The sequence below is a fragment of the Ambystoma mexicanum genome, chromosome 4p (genome assembly GCF_040938575.1).
Source record: "Ambystoma mexicanum isolate Mex_15411 chromosome 4p, UKY_AmexF1_1, whole genome shotgun sequence".
NCBI lineage: Eukaryota > Metazoa > Chordata > Amphibia > Caudata > Ambystomatidae > Ambystoma > Ambystoma mexicanum.
Window position 1 is genome coordinate 462,028,034 of NC_090927.1, and position 19,817 is coordinate 462,047,850.

A 19,817-nucleotide genomic window follows, 5' to 3' on the forward strand; every position below is an offset into this window, starting at 1 on the left:
CAAGAAGCTGTGAGTAGATGAGGAGGAGAGCTGGAATTTGACCAAGAGGGATTCACACAGTCTGGGTTAGGGGGCAGGTTATCAATGTATGAGGTGGAGTAAGAGGCTTATTGGAGGATGGCAATGCCGCTTGCTCTGCTGGCCCAATTGTGGACAACTAGTTTGTAGCCCAGTGGGAAAACTTCAGGTGCAATCGGGAGGAAATCTTGGGAGAACCAGGTTTCAGTGATGAAAAGGATAGCAGTGCATTCTGTTAAGATTAGATCATGTATATTATGACAATTATGTTTGCTAGATCTGGTATTGATGAGAATGCATTTGAGTTAGCTTATTAATTGTTGTGTTGTGGCTTGCGGGATTAGGTGCTGGATGGGAGCTTGGTGTGGAGGAGGGTTGTCCTCAGGGGCATGGGTTAGGCTTGAGCATAAGGGGAGAGCAGATACGGTGTAGGAGGTTGTGAGGGGGAGGTTAAGGTGGTTGGAGAGGTCTATTGGTAATGTGGCTCAGAGACTTGAAGGTGTATGCGAGGCAAGGGGCGATATAGTGTGCAGGTTTCCCGGATGCTGTAACATCAACACAAAGTAAAATAAAGAGGAGTCGGTAATGGAAAAGGACATGGCAAGACACCATTTATTACTGGTTTGCAAACCACATAGACTGCACCCTATTAGCTAATTGCCCAAACGAACCCCACACACCTCCAATTAGCCTTAACCTTATATCTCCCCATGATCTGGCCCCTCACAATATACATAATTTCCATTTGACCTCTCCCACCCCAAGACATAACAATAGCCCTTCTTGTATGTTTGCACGCATAGTCTGTCTTCAGTTTCAATCCCATCTCTCGTCATCACGTGATCCTCTGCTTCTGGGTCAGTCGGTCTGGTCTGACAATACCCAGCGCCATTGTCCTCAGATGAGGAGTGTGGGGCCCTCACCCCCTGACATACTGCGGGCCAAGAATTAAGTCCCATTGTCTAAACCAGCATAATCAGAAAATGGCGATGTGGTGTCCCTCACCCAGTCACCCTGACGGAGCCTGAAAGTGCTGTGAAGCCATACAACATATGTGCCTCTGGAGAGTCCTCAGGGTATCCATTGTCTTCGAGGATTTAAAAAACAACACATACTCGGGCATTATATGTAAATGGGTGACACTTCAGGTATTGAACTATATCCCCCCCCCCCCACCCCCAACTCCTCCCATATCATTGTTTACCTTCATATGTGCTCACTGTCACCTCATGCCTTTATGGTGTCATCACAACATAATTCTTGTTCCCCTGCCCCCGGGGAGTGATCGGCATCCACAGTAGGTCTGAAGGGGGAGAGTCTGGTATTGGGAGGAGGGTTTGAGATGGTCAGTCTCAGTTTTGGAGCTGAAGCTCCCATTGGGTGTGGTGAGTCAGGGGACAGTCTGTTCTTGGAGTGGAAGGTGAAGTGCTTGGCTTTCAAGTTATGGGTGCTTTCTAGGAGTTTGAGAAGGAATTTCACTGGGTTTGGCATTGTGGGGGAGAGGTTATAGATGTGTGTTTTTATTATATCTTGGAGGGAGGTGGGGGAGTTAGGCTCGATAGGAATTCTACTGGAAGCTAGATGTCTAGTCCTTTTGTTTTTTGAAGGTGTTGTGGGTGTGTAAAGAGTAGGTGGGACAGCCGAGTGCGGTTGTGGGTGAATGAATTGCTTGAAATGTGCTTAGTGATGCATGGCGAGGTCCGGATTGGGGGGCCACGGTGCAGATGAGAGGGTAATTCTAGCAGGAGTGAGGGGTGTGTGGTTTATGATACGTTGAACCCAGTGGGAGGGGTGGATTGAAAGCGTATGGGGATGATGAATGTAGTTATGGGGTTATGTCTGGGCGGGGAATCAAGTGGGCAGTGGCAGTTCCCACATATGAGCTATGTGCAGAGGGAGAACAAAAGGAGTTTGGTGTTGGCTGGGAAGTGAACATCGAGGGACTTGAGGGGTCCAGTGAAGCCGAACGAGTTGTGTTGAGGGGTTACTACATGGATGTGAGGCAGGGTGCACTGTTGAAGCAATCTGGTGCCGACATTGGAAATATCTTGTTAGCATGTCTCCAAAAGTATTCAAAATCCAATTATCTGAATTGTTGACATTGGCTCGTCATATGTGAAGTTATTCATCCAGACCCAACAAGAGATTGAGATCTCAAGATGCGCAGGAAACCAGTGGAACTAGAGCCCCAAACATGATCCTCTGTGTCCATCGCAATCTGCCACATCACAAAATCCTGCCCCATCAGTGGTGGCAAGCCCACAGCCATGTCCCACCACCCCCGGCCCCACAAAACAAAAACCCACAGCCACATGACAGTCCATGGGTACTGGGACAAGTCTGTACCAACCCTTTCCACCAAAGTCAACACTACACTGTAAATCCCCCTGGCCCCAAGGAATCCACCTGTTGCTTGAGTGCCCAACCCAATTGGTGATCCCAGCCCCGGCGCCACACTCCGCCTGGTCACCAAATCAGACACGGAACCACAGATATCCTGCTCTTACAGAAACTTTTAAACCCCCTCCCCAGCAAACATTTTCCTTCATAGGGGAGTATCCTAAACATTCCTTGCATTGGTCTCCTTACCATCAACCAATATTTTTCCTGCTGGGCACCCTTCAGTTGCTACAGTACTTCTATTTCACATGCTCTGCCCAGATTAATGCATTCAGCAATTAATGCCGAGCCATTCAGGTTGCCTGCCATCATTTAGCTTCAGCAAATAACCAATACCACCCTTTCTACAGTGACCAAACAAAACGAGGGTAATAACCCAAGTCAATTTCCCCCTCCTGTCCATTTCGCATGCCTTGCACCATCTATGGTTGACAAATAAATTCCACCATACTTTCAAATTCCGTTAACTGCTCTGTTTCCTGCATATTTTAATGAGGTGCTGGAGGCAGGACTCCTACTCTGACCACTTAGGACAAGCAGCACTGTCCTAAACATTAGGACAGTGCTGCTTCAAACCAACGTGGAACGGTGTTGCTAGTGCAACAATATGGCAGGTTACAAACAAAATTCCACCCTAAAGTTGACCCCAGCTGTGCCCCACTGAAGGGGAGCAGCATCAACTGCTTTGCAAAACAAAATTCCTTAGTTGCAAGGTGTGCTGCGACTCTCTATATCTCCCTTGCTCAACTCGGCAATCTAACTGGTCAGAAACATCTCCCTAGCTAAGAAGAGCCACTACCATGTGTTCTGCTATACACAACCCTCTGTTTCCGCTCTACTTGGCAAGATTCCCCCACCAGGATCACCCCTGCCCAGCAGCTCACCAAAAGGATCTAACTACCTGCAACCAACCCTATGCCGGAGACTCTTCAAACTCCCAGTAACATGGTGCCACCACAGGAACCGAGAAAAGACACAGACAAGGAAAAGCAATGCAACAGGGATCCGATGGGGATCATTGCAGAGAATGAAAACATGTTCCCTCTTTTAAAGCCCAAATCTAAGCACACCCCAGTATCCCTGGAACCTCTATTCACAGCACTGGACCGGGGTGCCAGATTAAGCCAGGAATTTGCACCCTACTCCCTCAGCATTCTGCGGGTGCTTGCAAGGATTTGCAAACATTAGGATTTGACCAAGAAGTAATATGAAGTCGCCTCATAGTGCCCATGTTCCACTGTTTGCCTAGCTGCGCATGGCTCTGTAAGAAAGGGGGCATGGTGTTAATCGGATAGCAGGAGGGCAGAAATCTGTGTGGTTGGTACACATCAGGGGAGGATGGCAGTATGGGAAGCCCTGGGCTGTGGAGTGCAAAATTGACAGAAGTTGGTAAGAATATGGATAGGATCAAGTCTTGTTAAATACACCAGAACTGGTTGGTCATCTGAAGGGATGTGGGAAGTGTAAGATCACAAGATTTTAAGAGAGGAATAAGTTGAGGGAAGAGTGGAGGGGGAAAAAAGGCAGTGGTTAGGGTGTTGCTTCCTGATTGTATATTTCACCAAGTCAGGGTTGGGCCAGTGTCACACACCAGAGGATCCATACATCAAATTGAATTCCCACAGATAGTAGTGCCAAGAGTCTAAAACTGCACCGCAAACTGACGACTTTGCAACAGGCAATTGTGAGTCTATGGGGGGTCATTACGAGTTTGGAGGTAGCCATGGTGCTATTAGTACCATGGATGCCTCCAAAGCCGTGTCCGGGTTCTCCGAATGGGGACTTACTGGGTCATTCCAACCTTGGAGGACCCGGTAAGTCCCCATTCAAAATACCCTTCCCCATTCAAGCCCCCATAGGGCTCAATGGGAATGGGGAGGGAGCTAATAACGGGCCCGCAAATAACGGGCCCGTTATTAGCTCCCTGGCCCGCTATTAGCTCCTTGGTCCCTTAGCGGCTCCCGCTAAGGGCAGCTGGTTTTACCAGCCAGCCTTAGTGGGACCCGCTAAGGGACCTCAGAATGCGGCAGTAAGGGGTTAACGGCACGGCATCCTTACCGGCGCCGTTAACCCCTTACCGCTGCACTCACAATGAGGCCCCATGTCTACTGTTCAGAAGGGAGGGCTGGGGGCTCACCAAATGGACATGACCATTGTGAGCACGCGTGGAGCACAGGGGTGGGGAAAATAAGTGGCATACCCGACAAAGATATAGGATTTAGCTACAATGGGTATGCTGGGAGAGCATTTAGTGATAAAGTTTCCTCCGTGTAGATACAACGATCACTTTACAAGGCATCTATGCATGCATTGAACCCGTTATTGCCCCCTCCCCCACTCCACACAAATTCAGAAGGTGGTTCACTGACAAAACTACATTAGTACAATTTGAAGGGGACCGCCCCTCATTCTCCAACATTTCAGAATGTAGCACCCGTCAGCCAGTGCTCTCCTGCAGGGCCCAAACTCACCCTGTTGGCTGCTGCCCACTACAGCCCAGGTAGATGTGTGGAAACGGCTTGCCCAGAAAGCCCATACTCCACACAAGGAATCACTTATTGACAGCATTTAGCGGACAAGACCTTTCAATCTGGTTCGTGGCACTGCTTGCGAAGCCAGATGACCTCCCCGACACAGTACCTATAGGTCTTTTCCAGTGTTCCTGCCTACAGAACCTTGCATTAGGTGAACATTTTTGCTAAATTGCATGAAAAACAATTGAAGGAAAATAGAGTCAGTGCACAAGCTCTTCAGAAAAACAGGTTTGCTGCCTGCACAGCATGGATCACACGAGGTTTGGTCAGAGGACTCTTATCAAATAGAAAGTGGTGCGCAAAACTGAATTTCAAGTAGTGTGAAAAGGGCAGGTTACAAGTTCATTGAAGTGGCTCCTAATTCGCCATAACTTAGCAGAGGCTGGGTTACGCAGGAGGTGGGCACAAGCAGGTTTAAAAGGGATGTAGTTAGGCTACCAGTTCCAGTTTAATTCTGAGAGCTTGCTAAGATAGCGAGGGCCCAATTGACTGCCAAAATGTAGGTTTAAAGGATCCTACTTTCTTTTAGATAGTGCACTTAATGTAGAGTAGCAGACTAGGACCATGCCCATCAGAAATTGGGCCCCACAAGTTACCGTACTGAAACCAGCAATGGTGAGACATTTTAGATGCATTTTGCACCAAACTGCTGTGAAAATATATCTTTTTCGCACTAGGGACATTTTTGGCCTGGTGCTTATACCATGACAAACTGCACTTGTCAGGGTGCAATGGTTTTCTAATATATCCCAGTGTTTTTATAAATAGGGCAAAATTTGCCCTAGTGCCAATACCGTGCAATTGTGCACTTGCACCGGTGCAAAGTTTCTGTAATCTTGCCCCAGAAATATAGCCAAAAACAACTTTTAAAGCATGCTAGTGGGGCATCAGATTTCACTGTGTACAAGCACAACCATTATACACACTGCAGAAATGTGTTTTTACCAGCCACAGAAGTCCTAGAAAAGGGGGTGGAGGATCTCCACACTACAGGGTGGGCTCTGGTACAGCCAGGTTTCAGTTGAGATGCTAATACTAGACAAACGAACAGTTTCAAAGGAAATCAAGCACAACCCTACTTTTCACACTCCACAACCAAGGAGGCATTAAAGGAAGGAGTGTTTCCACAGTTAAAACAAATGAGATCACTATCAAGCAAAATAAGCAAGTTTGGGGCAGTGTTTCTCCACTACCATGTCACAGCTCTCCCTTTACTGGAAAACAGGTAGCAGACTCCATAAACAAGACTTAATGTCCATTGTAGGGGCTGGCTCAAGAAAGAGATGCTCCCTTCATAGTGCCCCTTGAAGACACCCCCCCACCACCACAGTGAGGTATTCCCTACTTCTGCTATGGAAGACCATTTTTAATTTATTTTTAGATCCGTTTATTGGCATTTGTAAACATATACTGTTACCGTACATTGTCACAAGTATACATTGAGCTCGACTGGCTGCCAAAATTACAACAAACAAATCAAACATAATTCTCCACGCATGTGAACTTGGTCTCAGCGGTATCAGCATTTTGGCCGGGGCTAACATTTGAATCGTGCACTGGTGGGCCACAAGAGCCAAGTTCCCACTTGGGCTGAGGCTGGTAGAGCCTGTGAGAGGGGTGGAAGGATTAGCACGTCTAACTATCTGTGCAACACTGCAAGCTGTATCATCTATGGGGTGAAACATCCCACAACAGTTGTTTCCATGACTCAGTCTCCGCCAGCAGCCACGTCCAAGCCCTGCACCAATTTAGCCCAAACTTTGGTCTCTGCCTCAGCCCAAGCCTCCAAGTCCCTGTGCCAGCATTAATATTGCAGTCCCCCCAGCTGATTTACATGACATGGCGATGCAGCCTTTAACGAGGATGCATGCCAGATCTATGAACTTAATGATAGGTTTGCTATTCCTCAGGTATGCAGCCAACAGGCGCACCATCGAATTCCAAGAATATCTCGTGACCCCAACCTTCCTACTTGCTTGTTCCAATCAGGACCAATGACTGTGCACTTTTGTGCCACGCCAAAACATATGTACTAGATCAGCCCCATCTCCCTGACCACCAGGGACAGGTTGGCCATTTACTTCTAATAAATTTGGCTACTTTACTGGGTGTCATATAGGTGCCATGAAGCACATTTATTTGGATCAACTTAAAACAGGCATTCCTGGACTACTCTTTGGGAAACTAAAGGATACGCTCCCACTCCTGCACCTCAGATTCCCAGCTTTCTTTCAGTTTGGAGCTCCAGAGATTGAGTCTATCCATTAAGGCACCATATAGTCTCGACACTGGCAGAGTACATCAAGTCCAGCAGCACAGTTGCCACTGGTTCCTCCGGCCAGGCAGACCATCTCCGCTTAGCCACTCCCTATTCTCATATACTGCAGGAACTGCCCCCCAGGTAGTCCCGTTTGATCAACTATCATGCTTAACGCCTTAAATTTACCATTTTCGAACATGTTGCACCAGGTAGACTCCCCAGCCCTCCCAGCGTTGTGCCACTCAAGATCATCTGTTCCCCATACCACCTCCTTGAGGCAGGCTGGAGCCACCAGCTGCTGTAGTAGCCGCGTCTCAGACATCACCTCGTCCAATAGCCATTTCGCTATAAAACTAAGTTGGGCCGCTAGGTAGCAACCTTCTAAATTCGGAAGCTGTATGCCGCCTTCCTTATAGGGCAGACACAACATTGCAAGGGAAATCATATGTCGAGATGAGCCCCAGAGGAATCCCCTGACCAAAGTCCAGTATGCGGAAAAAGGAGACAATATAGTGATGGACATTAGTAAAGAAGTACAAGACTCTAGGCGGGACTATCATTTTTACAATCGCTACTCTGCCCATAAGCGAAAGCTGAGCTTAGACCAAAAGGATATCCATCTTCTCAACCCTTGCACCGTTCTCACCGTCTTGCATGTGCACATTTTCAGGAATGTGCATATGTACTCGGGAATCCACTTCCCATGGGAGCCCCATCCTTGGTAAACAGATTGCCTCAATCCCAGAGTCCTGCTAATGGAAAAATGCAAGACTTCTCTCCATTAAAATATATCCCTGACAATTTAGCAAAGTTGTCCAACACTTCCATGATTGGCTGATAAGCGCCACCCACCAAAACACCCGCCTCTAGGAATTATTGCTGCAAGTAGACAACCAGCTCTAGCGCCAATACATACATGGGCGATAGTGGACATCCCTGTTGCGTTCCCCTTTGAATGACCCACTCCGCAGACAAATGCTTCCCATATTTGACTCAGGCAGTTGGCGCTGTATACAGGATCCTTACCCATCGTATGAACTGTTCACCAAATTCCTGCAGTACTTCAGCCATTCCCAAAATAGTGAGTCAAAAGCTTTGATTGCATCAAGAGATACCACCACGCATTGCTCAGGACATCCATTAGTCAGTGCAATGATGTGCTGCAGTCAGCACAGATTCAGGGCGGTGCTTCGACCTGGAATGAAGCCAGTGCACGACACTCCCATAATGTGGTCCATGCCGCAGTAGGGCAGCAGAAAAGCCGCTGTCCTCCGTGGACACCTCCAGGCAATCCGGGCTCAATGAGTGTTCTCCCAGGGTAAGGATCCCAGCCCCTCACTGACTAAACCTACTGCATGGCAACATTTCCCACGTCTTCAGCTAAGCCTGCTCAACGCAGCAGGTCCCGTAAACAGGGTGACATGCCCTCATCTGCTCATGCCCCAAGCCACCTCTCAGGCACCAGGTATCAAGCCAGTGGGCCTCCGCTCCTTTCCAGGTGTCCCCGCCAGTGTTCCTTAGATTGTAGGTGCACTGTCAGTCGCGCTCCTTGGATCAGCTCAGCGCCCCTCCAAGCAGGCACGCTCAGGCACCAACCGATATCTCCATGGTCCAGACAGCATACAGGCATGGATATGTCTCAGTCCGTCCTGCCTGCCACCAGTCAGCATGTGACCCAGGTAACTCCCTGCAGTAAGTGCTCCGCAGCCTAACCCGCCACACCTACCTTCAAGGAGTTAAGTGTAGCCATGTCTCCACCGCTCCTCCACTTCGCTACGAGTTAGCTCCAGTCGCCATCTTCCTCCACACAGGATTTTCTGGCAACACCTACTCCACACCCTGGATCCGAACTGCAAGCCATTGGTTTTTTCTAGGTTTATACACAATGTGTGCTGTAACCGCGTGCCCCCATGCAAGACCATTTTGAATATATTGCACTGTTCAAGGTGGCAGTGGGCAGGTTTGGAAATGAAGCACAAGGTTCTGGTGATATGGGGTCATGAGTTTGCCAGTATCCCACTGGTAATTCCAGCAGGATACCAGCAAACTGACCCTACAGTTACCAACATCTGATAACCCAGTATTTACAGGATATTCCAGGGAGTGCAGCAATTAGTGGCAGTCCAATTTACTGGCAGCTGTAGGGTTATGATAAAAACATGCATAGTTTCTTTTGACTTGGAAGTTCTCGTCTACAGCAACATTGGTGCGATTGTGGTAACAGCAGGGGCAGAAGAGTGCTGCAAGGATTCACTTGAGAAGAAAGTTGCAAGTTAATGGGCTCTAGTTGAAACTGAATGCTTTACAGAGCAGCCAGTGACAATTTACACAAATACCAATCATGGGCTTGGTGCATGAAGCTGCCGCAGGATGATTGGCAGAGCGCAAGATGCAACTCCTGTCAAGTGGAAATGGCATCTGCAACATTCCAAAACTGGCTATACTGGAGGAGTGTCAACATTGCAAGAACAAATGCTGGAAGCTGTGATTTTGGAAAAATGCCTGAACTTGCGAGCTCATGATGTCCAGCCAGAATATCCCTTCAAAGTCACACCTGCTTACAAAACATTGTCAGAAGACTGCCTCGTTCACACATCGCTAAGTATGAAAAAGGACAGATGCTGCAGGCAGTTGCATTCCAAACCCATTGAGACACTGAACAAGAGAGGGTTTAAGCCAATATGCTGAGCTGCAAGCAGTGGCCACCGCGATTGAGCAGGTAAAGGCATACATTTACCGTGGGGCTACATATCAAGGCCACTCATTGGGCGCCTGCAAGACAAGTGCAAAATCAAAGCCATTGGGGGCAGAAATGTGGTGCAATGGGGAAAGAACAAGATCTTTATTGAACGTAGATGCAGTTTAATGAAGTAGATCAAATGCGAAAAAAGTGCTACAAGCGATAGCTGAGTGGTCACAGAGGGCAATTAGCAACTTAAGAATGGGCAAAGAACTGTCCATCACAATGCCAAGCAAGCTGCATTCCAGTGCCCTGTGAAGTAAAGCACTATCCACTGGAAAGAAAGCTTCATGGCACTGAAGAGGTGAAAAAGCAGCTCCACCAGCTGAAAATGAAACGTTTTGACCATGGTGGACCCATTCAGGATTGAGGTTAGCCCATTCAACCGCTCATGCAGATCAGCGGGCAGGCTTACAAGTGATGGATTATCTCAAAACATTATGGCGTTCCAGGTGAAATCCAATCCCACCATGGTAGCCATTTTGCTGGACAAAGTGAAAAACTGGGCTTTGGAGCAAGGCATAAAGTGGATACTGGACAGGACTTAATTATGGTTTAAGAAAAAAAAAGGAACCGATTCACTCTAAAGGGGTGGTTCTAGCATCTAACAAGCCTTGTTTGAACTGAATTGCACTTGGGGAACAGGCACCCAACACCCTTGGTTAAAAGTGAAAAGCAAGAGACCTTGTTGAATGGAAAACTGAAAAAGCAAAACTGCCAGCACAATCCACTAAATCCTTCTACCTTTGAAGAGGACTATGCCAGTAGGATAAACCAAATCATCACTAGGCATAACTTGCCAGCTGGCACTTGGACACATTGCTTTCCACCCTGGCAAACAAAGGCATTGATGTACTGTGGTGGCATGGACCCCATTTAAAAGGGAACTATTTGCACAACAGTCCAGCTAAGGTACCATTGCGAGCAAGCATTATTCCCCAAGTGAAAAACAAACAAGTCTCATGGTGGTTTTGGTAGCACTGGCAAAAAGGCCTCCCCAACCCAATCAGAAACCTGAAGCAGGCGAGGGGTGGAAAGTACTTTGTTGCAAACTGACATTCCGGTTTATATTCCTGCCACTAGGTTTACACCAAGAAGGTAACGTTCCATGATGGGGATATATGCAATCTTGTGGGTGCTCCTGACCAGCCAAGCTGATGCACTGTCAAAAAACAGTGTTGATGCATTTAGACCTTGAGACTTGCATGCACCAATAGCATAGTCCTGCGTGATGAGACACCACACCTCGTGAAAAAAGGTGAAACATCCACGAGACATCGGTTGTCGTATACAAACATTTTAGGAGTGGATGGGATTTTGGGCTCAAATGTTTCCGTTAATGGTTAAGGGTTTTTGTCCAAAGGACTTGAAACTGCGACCGCCAAGCCTTCATAGACTTAAACATGAAGTGTAATTGCGCAGATAAAAACCACTACTGGATGGTAGCATGGTATTTGCAGCCGAAACTAATACTCCATATGGCTGGCATGCCACGTCATTAAAAACTGAAATGGTAGCGAGACAGCATTTGAATTCAGATATGTGATGCCTGCTTCCTTCATTAGTGAAGTGGAAATTATCTAAAGGCAATGTTGCTTTTTAGCCAACCTTCCCCAAATGAAGTCATATGAGTTATGGTGCTAATACAGCAATATAAACTCAGTGCAATTGGGCTGTATTAAATTCTGCTTTGAAAAATGCTGCCAGGAGTATAGGCAATAATTGGCAGTGGCAGAATTTGTTATGAAGACAACTCGGCCTTAGGGCAGGTACACAATACCACCACAGGCCCTAGACTCATTTTGTGGCAACTGTTATCAGTGCTAGTCTGAACGGCAATGCTGTCCTCAGCACAAAGCAATTGCCTTCAGACATAAGGAATAAACCACTTGGATTGTCTAATGCGAGACATGGTGCCCATTTGTAATTTTGGCCATGATAGTAAAAAGTTCCTGGTGGGTTCCACAAATACAAAGGGTGCGGCTGGACAGCCAGAATTACACAACCCAATGGCACATGCGGAATCGCAGGTGGGTGCACCTGGATGCAGTACCACATAGTTTAAGTTGATCTTTGTTACTAATCATACTTAAGTATATAGTAACCCAAAAGTATTATGCAGATTAGGTTGCGACCATTTTGGATATCACTACCCAACTCCATGGTCTCGCCACCTTGCATGCAGACCTTAATATGCTGAACTGCCCTCTCCTTATGGAATCATTACCTCACAGCTTACAGCTATTAGTTTGCTCAAACTTCTTGGAAGAAATGACAATGCGTATTGGTCACTGGTGAACATTTACTGGCAGGTCTCACTTCCAGAGCTTTTAAACATGGTGCTGCAACCCTTGCTGTGGGTGGTTTACTAATTTCTAAACCATTGTGTTATTGTAACGATCATTCTGCTCAATAGAATGGCTCAACTAGAGGCACAAAATATTCCAGCATTCCATCCACACTTCGAAAGGGAGGGTGCAATAAGAAATGCATAAACTCAGCTCACCATGTCGCATATTAGGCCTATAGCCTGCTGCGCTGGGATGGATATGGTTGAGGTATCAGTGCTGCCACTGGCCAACTTGTGTTTTATCAGTCCAGTAAAGTCACCAATTCCAGAATTTTTCCCAGGCCAGCAAAACTAATGGCCGCAAGAGCCTTGAGAATATCCTGGATGTGCATAAAGTGACCAAATTCCCTGGATTTAGTGAAAAGGCAGTTGAGACCATCTGCAAAAAGCAGTACTCCACATTTAAAAGCCAGACCCACATATCTAAGACCACAACACCAGACTCCCTGCTTACAATAGGGAAGGAAAGCAAAATGTATCCCTTCAGAAACAAAGGAAGGTGCTTAGCATTGCCAATGTAATTTCCTTAATGGGGATATATGGTGCTATTGGATGACCTCGCTAGAGGTGCCCGCAAACGAAATTACGCAGGTAGAGCTACAAACACCTTTGATGCAGCTGAAAGCACATAAACCATGTTATGGGACAGGCAGTCAACTCCACACATGCTCAAGCTTTTTGGTGACCAATTCTTCTCCCCCCCCCCCCCCCCCCCCCAAGTAAAGTCAGAATTAGTGATGTGCGTGGAAGAATGACCTGGGTGGTGGGTCCTCTTCCTGCATGCACCTGCTGTTACATGAGCCTCCAGCATATATACACTTGGGCTTCAAGCTGCTAACGCAGCTTGCTGGTTATCCCCTGGAGAGCACCCTACTGGTGTGGATGTTTTAGAAAAAACCGTCCCGAGTAGTAACCTGCAATAGAACGTGTCAGTGCAGCCATGAACACAAGATCAAGTATTCCCAAAAGTTTAAATTTGGATTACCCGTGACAGTTTAGGCTAAACCAGAAGCCTATTCAAAAAGGCACAGATTCACCACAATGATTAGGACCCACAAGGCAAGAGGCCTGTTGGTACTATCAAATGAGGGGGTGGAGTGGTCGACAAGCAGAGCCGCTTCTGTTATACAGACTCCCCTCCCACACACACGAGGCCGCTCTGACTGGAACCCCCACCAGTTAAGCATGCTCCAAACAAGCAGGAGAACCAACAGGTTTGGTTGTTGCGACTGAGGAATACTGCTACTTGTGGTCACACTACTGCAATCCCACCCAACAACTGCATCACTCCCCTTCTGAAACCTGCATGGAAATGTTGAGGGGGAACTAAACACATCTGGTCCTCGTGTGCGTTCTTCCAGCAGGTCTTCCAATCCTAGGATATAAAGCTAGATGACCAGCAGTTTAGCAAGTCGATTTTTTTAATAAAGTGCCATTTTTATATACAAACAGTTAAAAAAGTTAAAATTTAAATTAAAATCTGCTGAAGCAGGTTGGTTTAAGACAGTTCCTTACATTGTAAACAAAACTTGCACATTTTAAAATGCACCATTACCGACACTTGTAGCTTTGTACCAGTGCACTAGCCAGGATAAGTAGTCTTTGAATGGAAGCTAGACATGCGGTTGCTCACAAGTTACAGAATTCGTGCAGCAGTGTCTTCGTAAAACGCACCACGCGCCATAACAGGGCAAGTCCCAAAAGTTAGGGGTGCATCAATTCATGAGCGGACTTTATGCCGCCACGAGGGATGTTCCAGAGGTCCTACGAGTCTCGTCCCTCAGAAATCTGCATCCAGAGTGAATGAATTGTCCGCCGCATTTGACATAACACCCATTTTTTGGTACTCGCCGACACGTTTCTCAAAAAAGTTCGTTTTTCCTTCCAGGGAAATGTTCTCCATGAAGTCAAAAGGATTTTCTGCTTTGTATACCTGAAAAGCAAGTAAAAAAGTAAGTAAATCACGAATATGCACTAAAGGTGAACGTGCCTAAGAGCAATAAAGCAGAAGTATCATTTTATCATGTCATGACGTTTCTTTAATCTGGAAGAAAAACAAATCATTTACCTTGCCAAATCCCAACTCCAACAAAAGACGATCCGCCACGAATTCAATGTACTGTTTCATTAACGTGCAATTCATGCCGATAAGATTCACAGGTAGAGCTTCCGTCAAGAATTCCTAGAGGAAGTAACGACGAAAGTTAGGGTAGGCCAGGCCACTACCACAATGGTGCCACAAGATGGCAGCATTCCCTCAAATAGCTAGCAGGTCATGCGCCCGTCCCATAGAAGACGGGTGCGGATCTTCGAAACAGCATCAATAAATCACCGGTTTGGGGGGGGGGGGGGCGGAAATTGAGAGTCAATTTACCTGTTCAATCCTGACTGCGTCAGTAATTAGCGAAACCACCCTTCTCTCCGATGGTTTGTTCACCAGGTGTTTGAACATGAGGCATGCGAAGTCGCAGTGCAAACCCTGCAAGAGACAACGAGATTGAGTGGATGTGGATATCAGTTTAAACGTGATCACTTGGTATTGTCTCGGGGGGGAGAGGGGGGTGGTGGTGCTGGGCACAGCTGGTCATGGGAAGGTACCTCATCACGGCTGATAAGTTCGTTGGAAAATGTGAGCCCGGGCATCAGTCCCCGCTTCTTCAGCCAAAATATAGACGCGAAAGATCCAGAGAAGAAGATTCCTTCCACCGCGGCAAAAGCAACTATACGTTCACCTGCGGACACAAAAAGTGGACACAGGCATTTGTATTAATCTACCCTGGGAGGGTGCCTGTACAATAGCACAAATATGTAGCGAGTCAGTCCATGCGGGTGAGAGACCAAGTTAAGATTCACTAGAGTGCTGGGGCGTTCATGAGCTCTCTTTAGCAACCAAGTGATGTTTTAAGATGAGCTTTGAAGCGGTGGTAGAACGAGAAGCGAGGCACAAGGAAGGTATGGGACACCGAAAATAAGTGCAGAAGGTGATTAGATGGGAGTAACCTGGGACACAGGTACTGAGTGACTAAAACAATCAAAATATCTTCAAGAGATGTTGCGTTTAGAGCCAACCAGCATGGAAACAAAGTGTGGGGGGCTCAAAGTTGCAGAAAGTGCAGGACTACATAAGCATCCAAGTGGTTAAGGGGGGGGGGGGGGGGGAAGTACATTGGAGGCTTGAACAGTAGTCGAGGGGGTGGGGGGGTAGATACGAGTTGGCATTAAACCCATGCAAGCCCCCACCCCACATATTGCTGCCAATCCGAAATGTGCTAAAACGCTTGCATAAACTTCAAAAGTAAAAATTCGGGGCTACCGTGTTGCCTTATTGCTGCACTTACCATATGTAGCTTCCCTATCACCAATCCAACGCATAGCCCAGTCAGCCTTCCTTTTAACACATGGTAGTGTTTCAATGGCATTGAAGAGGAACTCACTACAAATTGAAAACAATGTTATAGTGAAGCATTTACTCACAAGCAGTTTAGCTAGCATTTGAGGATGCAGTCCAGCCATTTGATAAGGGGAATACTGCACAACCATGGCAGCACTAGACCCACGATTACAGTGGACTTCCACAGGAACAAAGGCACAAGAACCAGATGCCAAGCAGCCTTGCGAATAAGGCATGCAACAACGCTGGTGCCACTATATGCTCAGGCCACCCTTGTGGTCCCCAACATTGACCCTTATGCAATGTAGTATGCAGGTGGAGCACGTTATGCTATGTACGCTACTGTATGAGAAAGCCAGGTTATGTGCACAAAGCCGTGCCATGCTAGGCTGCACCCTGACTGTTTCTGCAGCTCAGTCAGACTGCATATTTAGTTAACCAAGAAAAAAATATATATCGTGTCAAGTTAACTTTTGGGACACATCTATTGAAGCACAAGCGGGTCATAAATAATTGATACAATTATAGGTTTGCATTACATATGCTATGTACTAGTTGCAGGTGACAACTGCTTGTAGCCTCCTGCTTGCCAACCAAAGCTACACAATATGCCAATATCCAAACCTTCAGAAGCTTGGGTATTGTACAAATAAAAGACCGGTTTTCAGCTGTACCAAACGTGCTAAAAATGCAGTTTTCATTATAGCGAACAAGCGAAGCAGGGTGTCCCCAGCACCCTTGTTCGCCATCAGGGATGCCCACTGCATCCAGAACGTCCCTCACCCAAAAGAGGCCCTGAAGCACCCGTTCTCATCCTTTGAAGTGAAGGTAATTGCCGCTGCAGAGACTCAGCGGCACAGAGCAAAGTGTGCTGCCAAAAGGTAAGCAAGTGGTTTGGAAGCAGGATCAATCGCTGTGGATTGTCATTTCGTACACGAACATTAAGACATTAGTCTTCAAATGTATTCGAAATAACAATCGCTTGCAGTAGAACAATGTTAGTTTGGAACGAGGGGGCAGGTGGGACAATCTTGATGACCCCACCAACAGGGAAAGGTTGCACAAAAGTTGGTTTAAAACAGTGTGGGCTGTTTCAAACTACATATAGCTGTAGCAGCTGGTTAAGAAAGCACATTTCCGAACAGGTACACTTGCCTCACCCGGGCAGAGCTGCAAGCACTCAAACCGATCCGAATGGGAACTTCGGTATTACTCAATACCAGCCAATATTGAGTGCCACCCACCATGTAGTTACATCAAGCAAATCTGTAGATCGTATGTGTGCCATGGTCAATACTGTACTTGCCATCAGCAGGTGTAATCGACAGACCATGTAGTTGGTTGGGTCTAGTAATGTCTAAATGGGCATGCACATTACTTACCGCTCTTTGGTATCCTTGATGTAAGTATCTATTAAAAGACTGTACATTTCAGAGTGTATGTTCTCCATGGCAATTTGGAATCCATAAAAACAGCGCGCTTCTGTGACCTGCACTTCTTGACTGAAGCGTTCCACCTATAAAAAGAATTCAAATAGTTAATGCTTCACCTACAGCAGCTAGACAGGACCAGAAATCTATAATTGGTTAGTTTGATAACTGCTGTTGAAATATAAACTGCTTACCAGGTTCTCGTTTACAATGCCATCACTTGCAGCAAAGAACGCCAAGACATGGGAGATGAAGTACCGCTCGTCTGACTTCAGAGAATCCCAGTGTTGCATGTCTTTTGAAAGATCGACCTAAACAAATATTTAGAAGGTTACATATCAAATCATGTCTGCATAGCTTACCGGGGCGGAGAGCCAAATAGACAATTAGGTCATAGATGTTACGAGTTGGCCCTTATTCAGGGAAACATTTTAGTTAGGACTGGTTCTACGATTGGCTTCTACAGCATTAACAGCAGGAGGCCCTGGACCCCCGCCGACACGATGGAAAGCAAGTGCTTTACAGCCGGGTTATGAAATCCTTCCCGGCTAGTGGTAATACCGACGGCCCCACCCCAGTGGCGAAATACACAGCTGTACGGAATTGTACAATGGCATGTGGTAACCAGGACGTCATGCAAAAAGCCAAATCGCATGCTTCCAAGTACTGTGCGCACCATGTACCCCTACGGTGCGGGAAAAGTGGGCCTGCACCTATGACGACCTGCAAGATATTATGCTTGCCCCCGTGGCACTAGGACTACTATCAAACCTTTAACTCCGCTTTCTGAATAGCTGTAGTCAGATATGCAATTATCCCGTTAGTGGTGTAGAATACTACATGGGACTGATACATTCCGTTTGACCGGGTTCAGGCCACTTCTCAGGAGCGATTCATGTTTACAAGTGTCGCTACCATTATAAATATCACGCGTCAAAAGCCCAGCATTACAGCACGTTATGGGGGACTCACCTCTTCTGCCGTCCAAAAAGAGGCCTCCGCCTTCTTGTACATCTGCCAGATGTCATGGTACTTGATGGGGAAGATGACGAAGCGCTGCGGGTTCTCCCTGAGCAGGGGCTCCTCCTGCACCTCGGCCCGCCGGCTCACTTTACTCTTCACCTGTGCAGGTAGAAGGAAGAATAAGCAAAGCTTGCAAAAGGAGCGGAACTCCGCACCTAGTGGCAGTATTTGAGAGTCGAAGAAAAACCAACCCCTACCCCCCGACCCCCCAAAAACAGTTCCAACATCAAAATTAGCCTCACAGCCCAGGCGCCCCCACAACTACCACAGGAACCATACACCCAAAAACCCTTGGCCCGTCACAATATAAGAGACTTTATTTAAAAAGCTAGTTTTAATCAAAAAGAAAGGATTTTTGGGGACACATTGCGTGTAATGGACCATGGGAGTGGGGCTTTCTGGGAGGAGCACAAGCGGGTGAGTACCCAACACCCGGCCTAGGCGGGAGAAACCCAGGACACCCAACCCGAGGCCCTCGCCCAACCCCCACTACTCAGTGATCCCCCGCCCCGCTCGAGCTGGCGGCCGCCCTCACGCACCCAGAAATCATTGCGGCAAAGCGGGGGCGCCCCCCCCCCATCCCCCCTGCTGTGACAGCGGACAAAGTAAACAACCCAAAATCTGTGCCTGGCACCAAAAGAGCGGACGAAGGCTCTAGCCCACAACACCTCGCAGCCCCAACACAGTGAACCCGTGCACCCCCCCCCTCTTAACACTGCTGGGGGGAGGGGGGGGCTTGTATTTACGCACCACTTCCTTCTCGGCCTCGTTGAAGATGTTGCGGGCAGTCTTGGTGGCCAGGACCCGGGTGCTGCTGAGCGTGGGCGGCTGTGGGAGAGGAACGAGGGACAGAGTCACATAAGACACGCAGCCAGAGGGCGAGGGGGGTGGGAAGCGCCTGAGGGCGGCGCTGCCTTACCGTGTTCTCTTTGTCGGTGAGCGCCAGGCCCTTCAGCGGGGACAGACCCAGGTTCTCGTTCTTGGCGGAGAGGGGGTTGCGAGCGGACAGCATGTTGACAGGAAAGGACACGGGGGGCGCGGAACCGAAAGAAAACAAGAGAGCGGCGGGAGCGACAGGCAGCCTGCACGAGAGGAGACAACGGAGACTGCTTCAGGTCTGGGCGGACTTTATATTCTTTTCAGACTTGGCGCCAGAAGGGACGCAGCCAACCAAGCAAGAGCATCTAGGTGGCGCCAGCAAATGAGATTTCAGTTCAGGTAACAATGGACTGCAGAGTCGCTATGATTGGCTGAAGCCTTCTAACCAGCTGTCCGCTTGGAAAGACAGCTGCAAAGGGACCGCTTCCTGACCAATCAGACGCTTAGCGGCAAATATGCGGGACTGTCATAACGAGAGCCCGCGCGAATTCTGCTTACACAACCTGCGTTAAACAAAAAAACAAGGGCAACCGCCACCAGTTCCTATGGATTTAGCAGCCGCTGTGTGAACAGGACGTACACGCTAAATGGGCTAAACAATAATATGCGAGTTAAAATACAAGCAAGTTAAAGCATACAACAAAAGAAAACGGGAGTACTCGTTTGTATAGAAATCATTTCGAACTTGTCTACTTTTGACATGATTTCCATAGAAAAGTCTCCTATTTTTTTATTGTCATAAGAACGAGGCTGAGGCTTCCATAAATTTGAGTGGGCATAAGAAATTCTCCT

General features: G+C 47.5%; 1 protein-coding gene across 1 annotated transcript; it reads right to left on the reverse strand.

The window, feature by feature from the left end:
* Window positions 1-13,705: 13,705 nt before the first annotated feature.
* Window positions 13,706-19,499, reverse strand: LOC138453291 (ribonucleoside-diphosphate reductase subunit M2-like). Its single transcript, XM_069605984.1, has 10 exons — window positions 19,066-19,499; window positions 18,897-18,974; window positions 18,096-18,245; window positions 17,318-17,434; window positions 17,076-17,209; window positions 15,641-15,735; window positions 14,901-15,034; window positions 14,677-14,781; window positions 14,371-14,484; window positions 13,706-14,235 (listed from the first exon to the last, which is right to left on the reverse strand). Exons 1-10 carry the CDS (start codon window positions 19,156-19,158, stop codon window positions 14,083-14,085), a joined length of 1,173 nt encoding a protein of 390 aa, XP_069462085.1. The 5' UTR covers window positions 19,159-19,499; the 3' UTR covers window positions 13,706-14,082.
* Window positions 19,500-19,817: the final 318 nt, after the last annotated feature.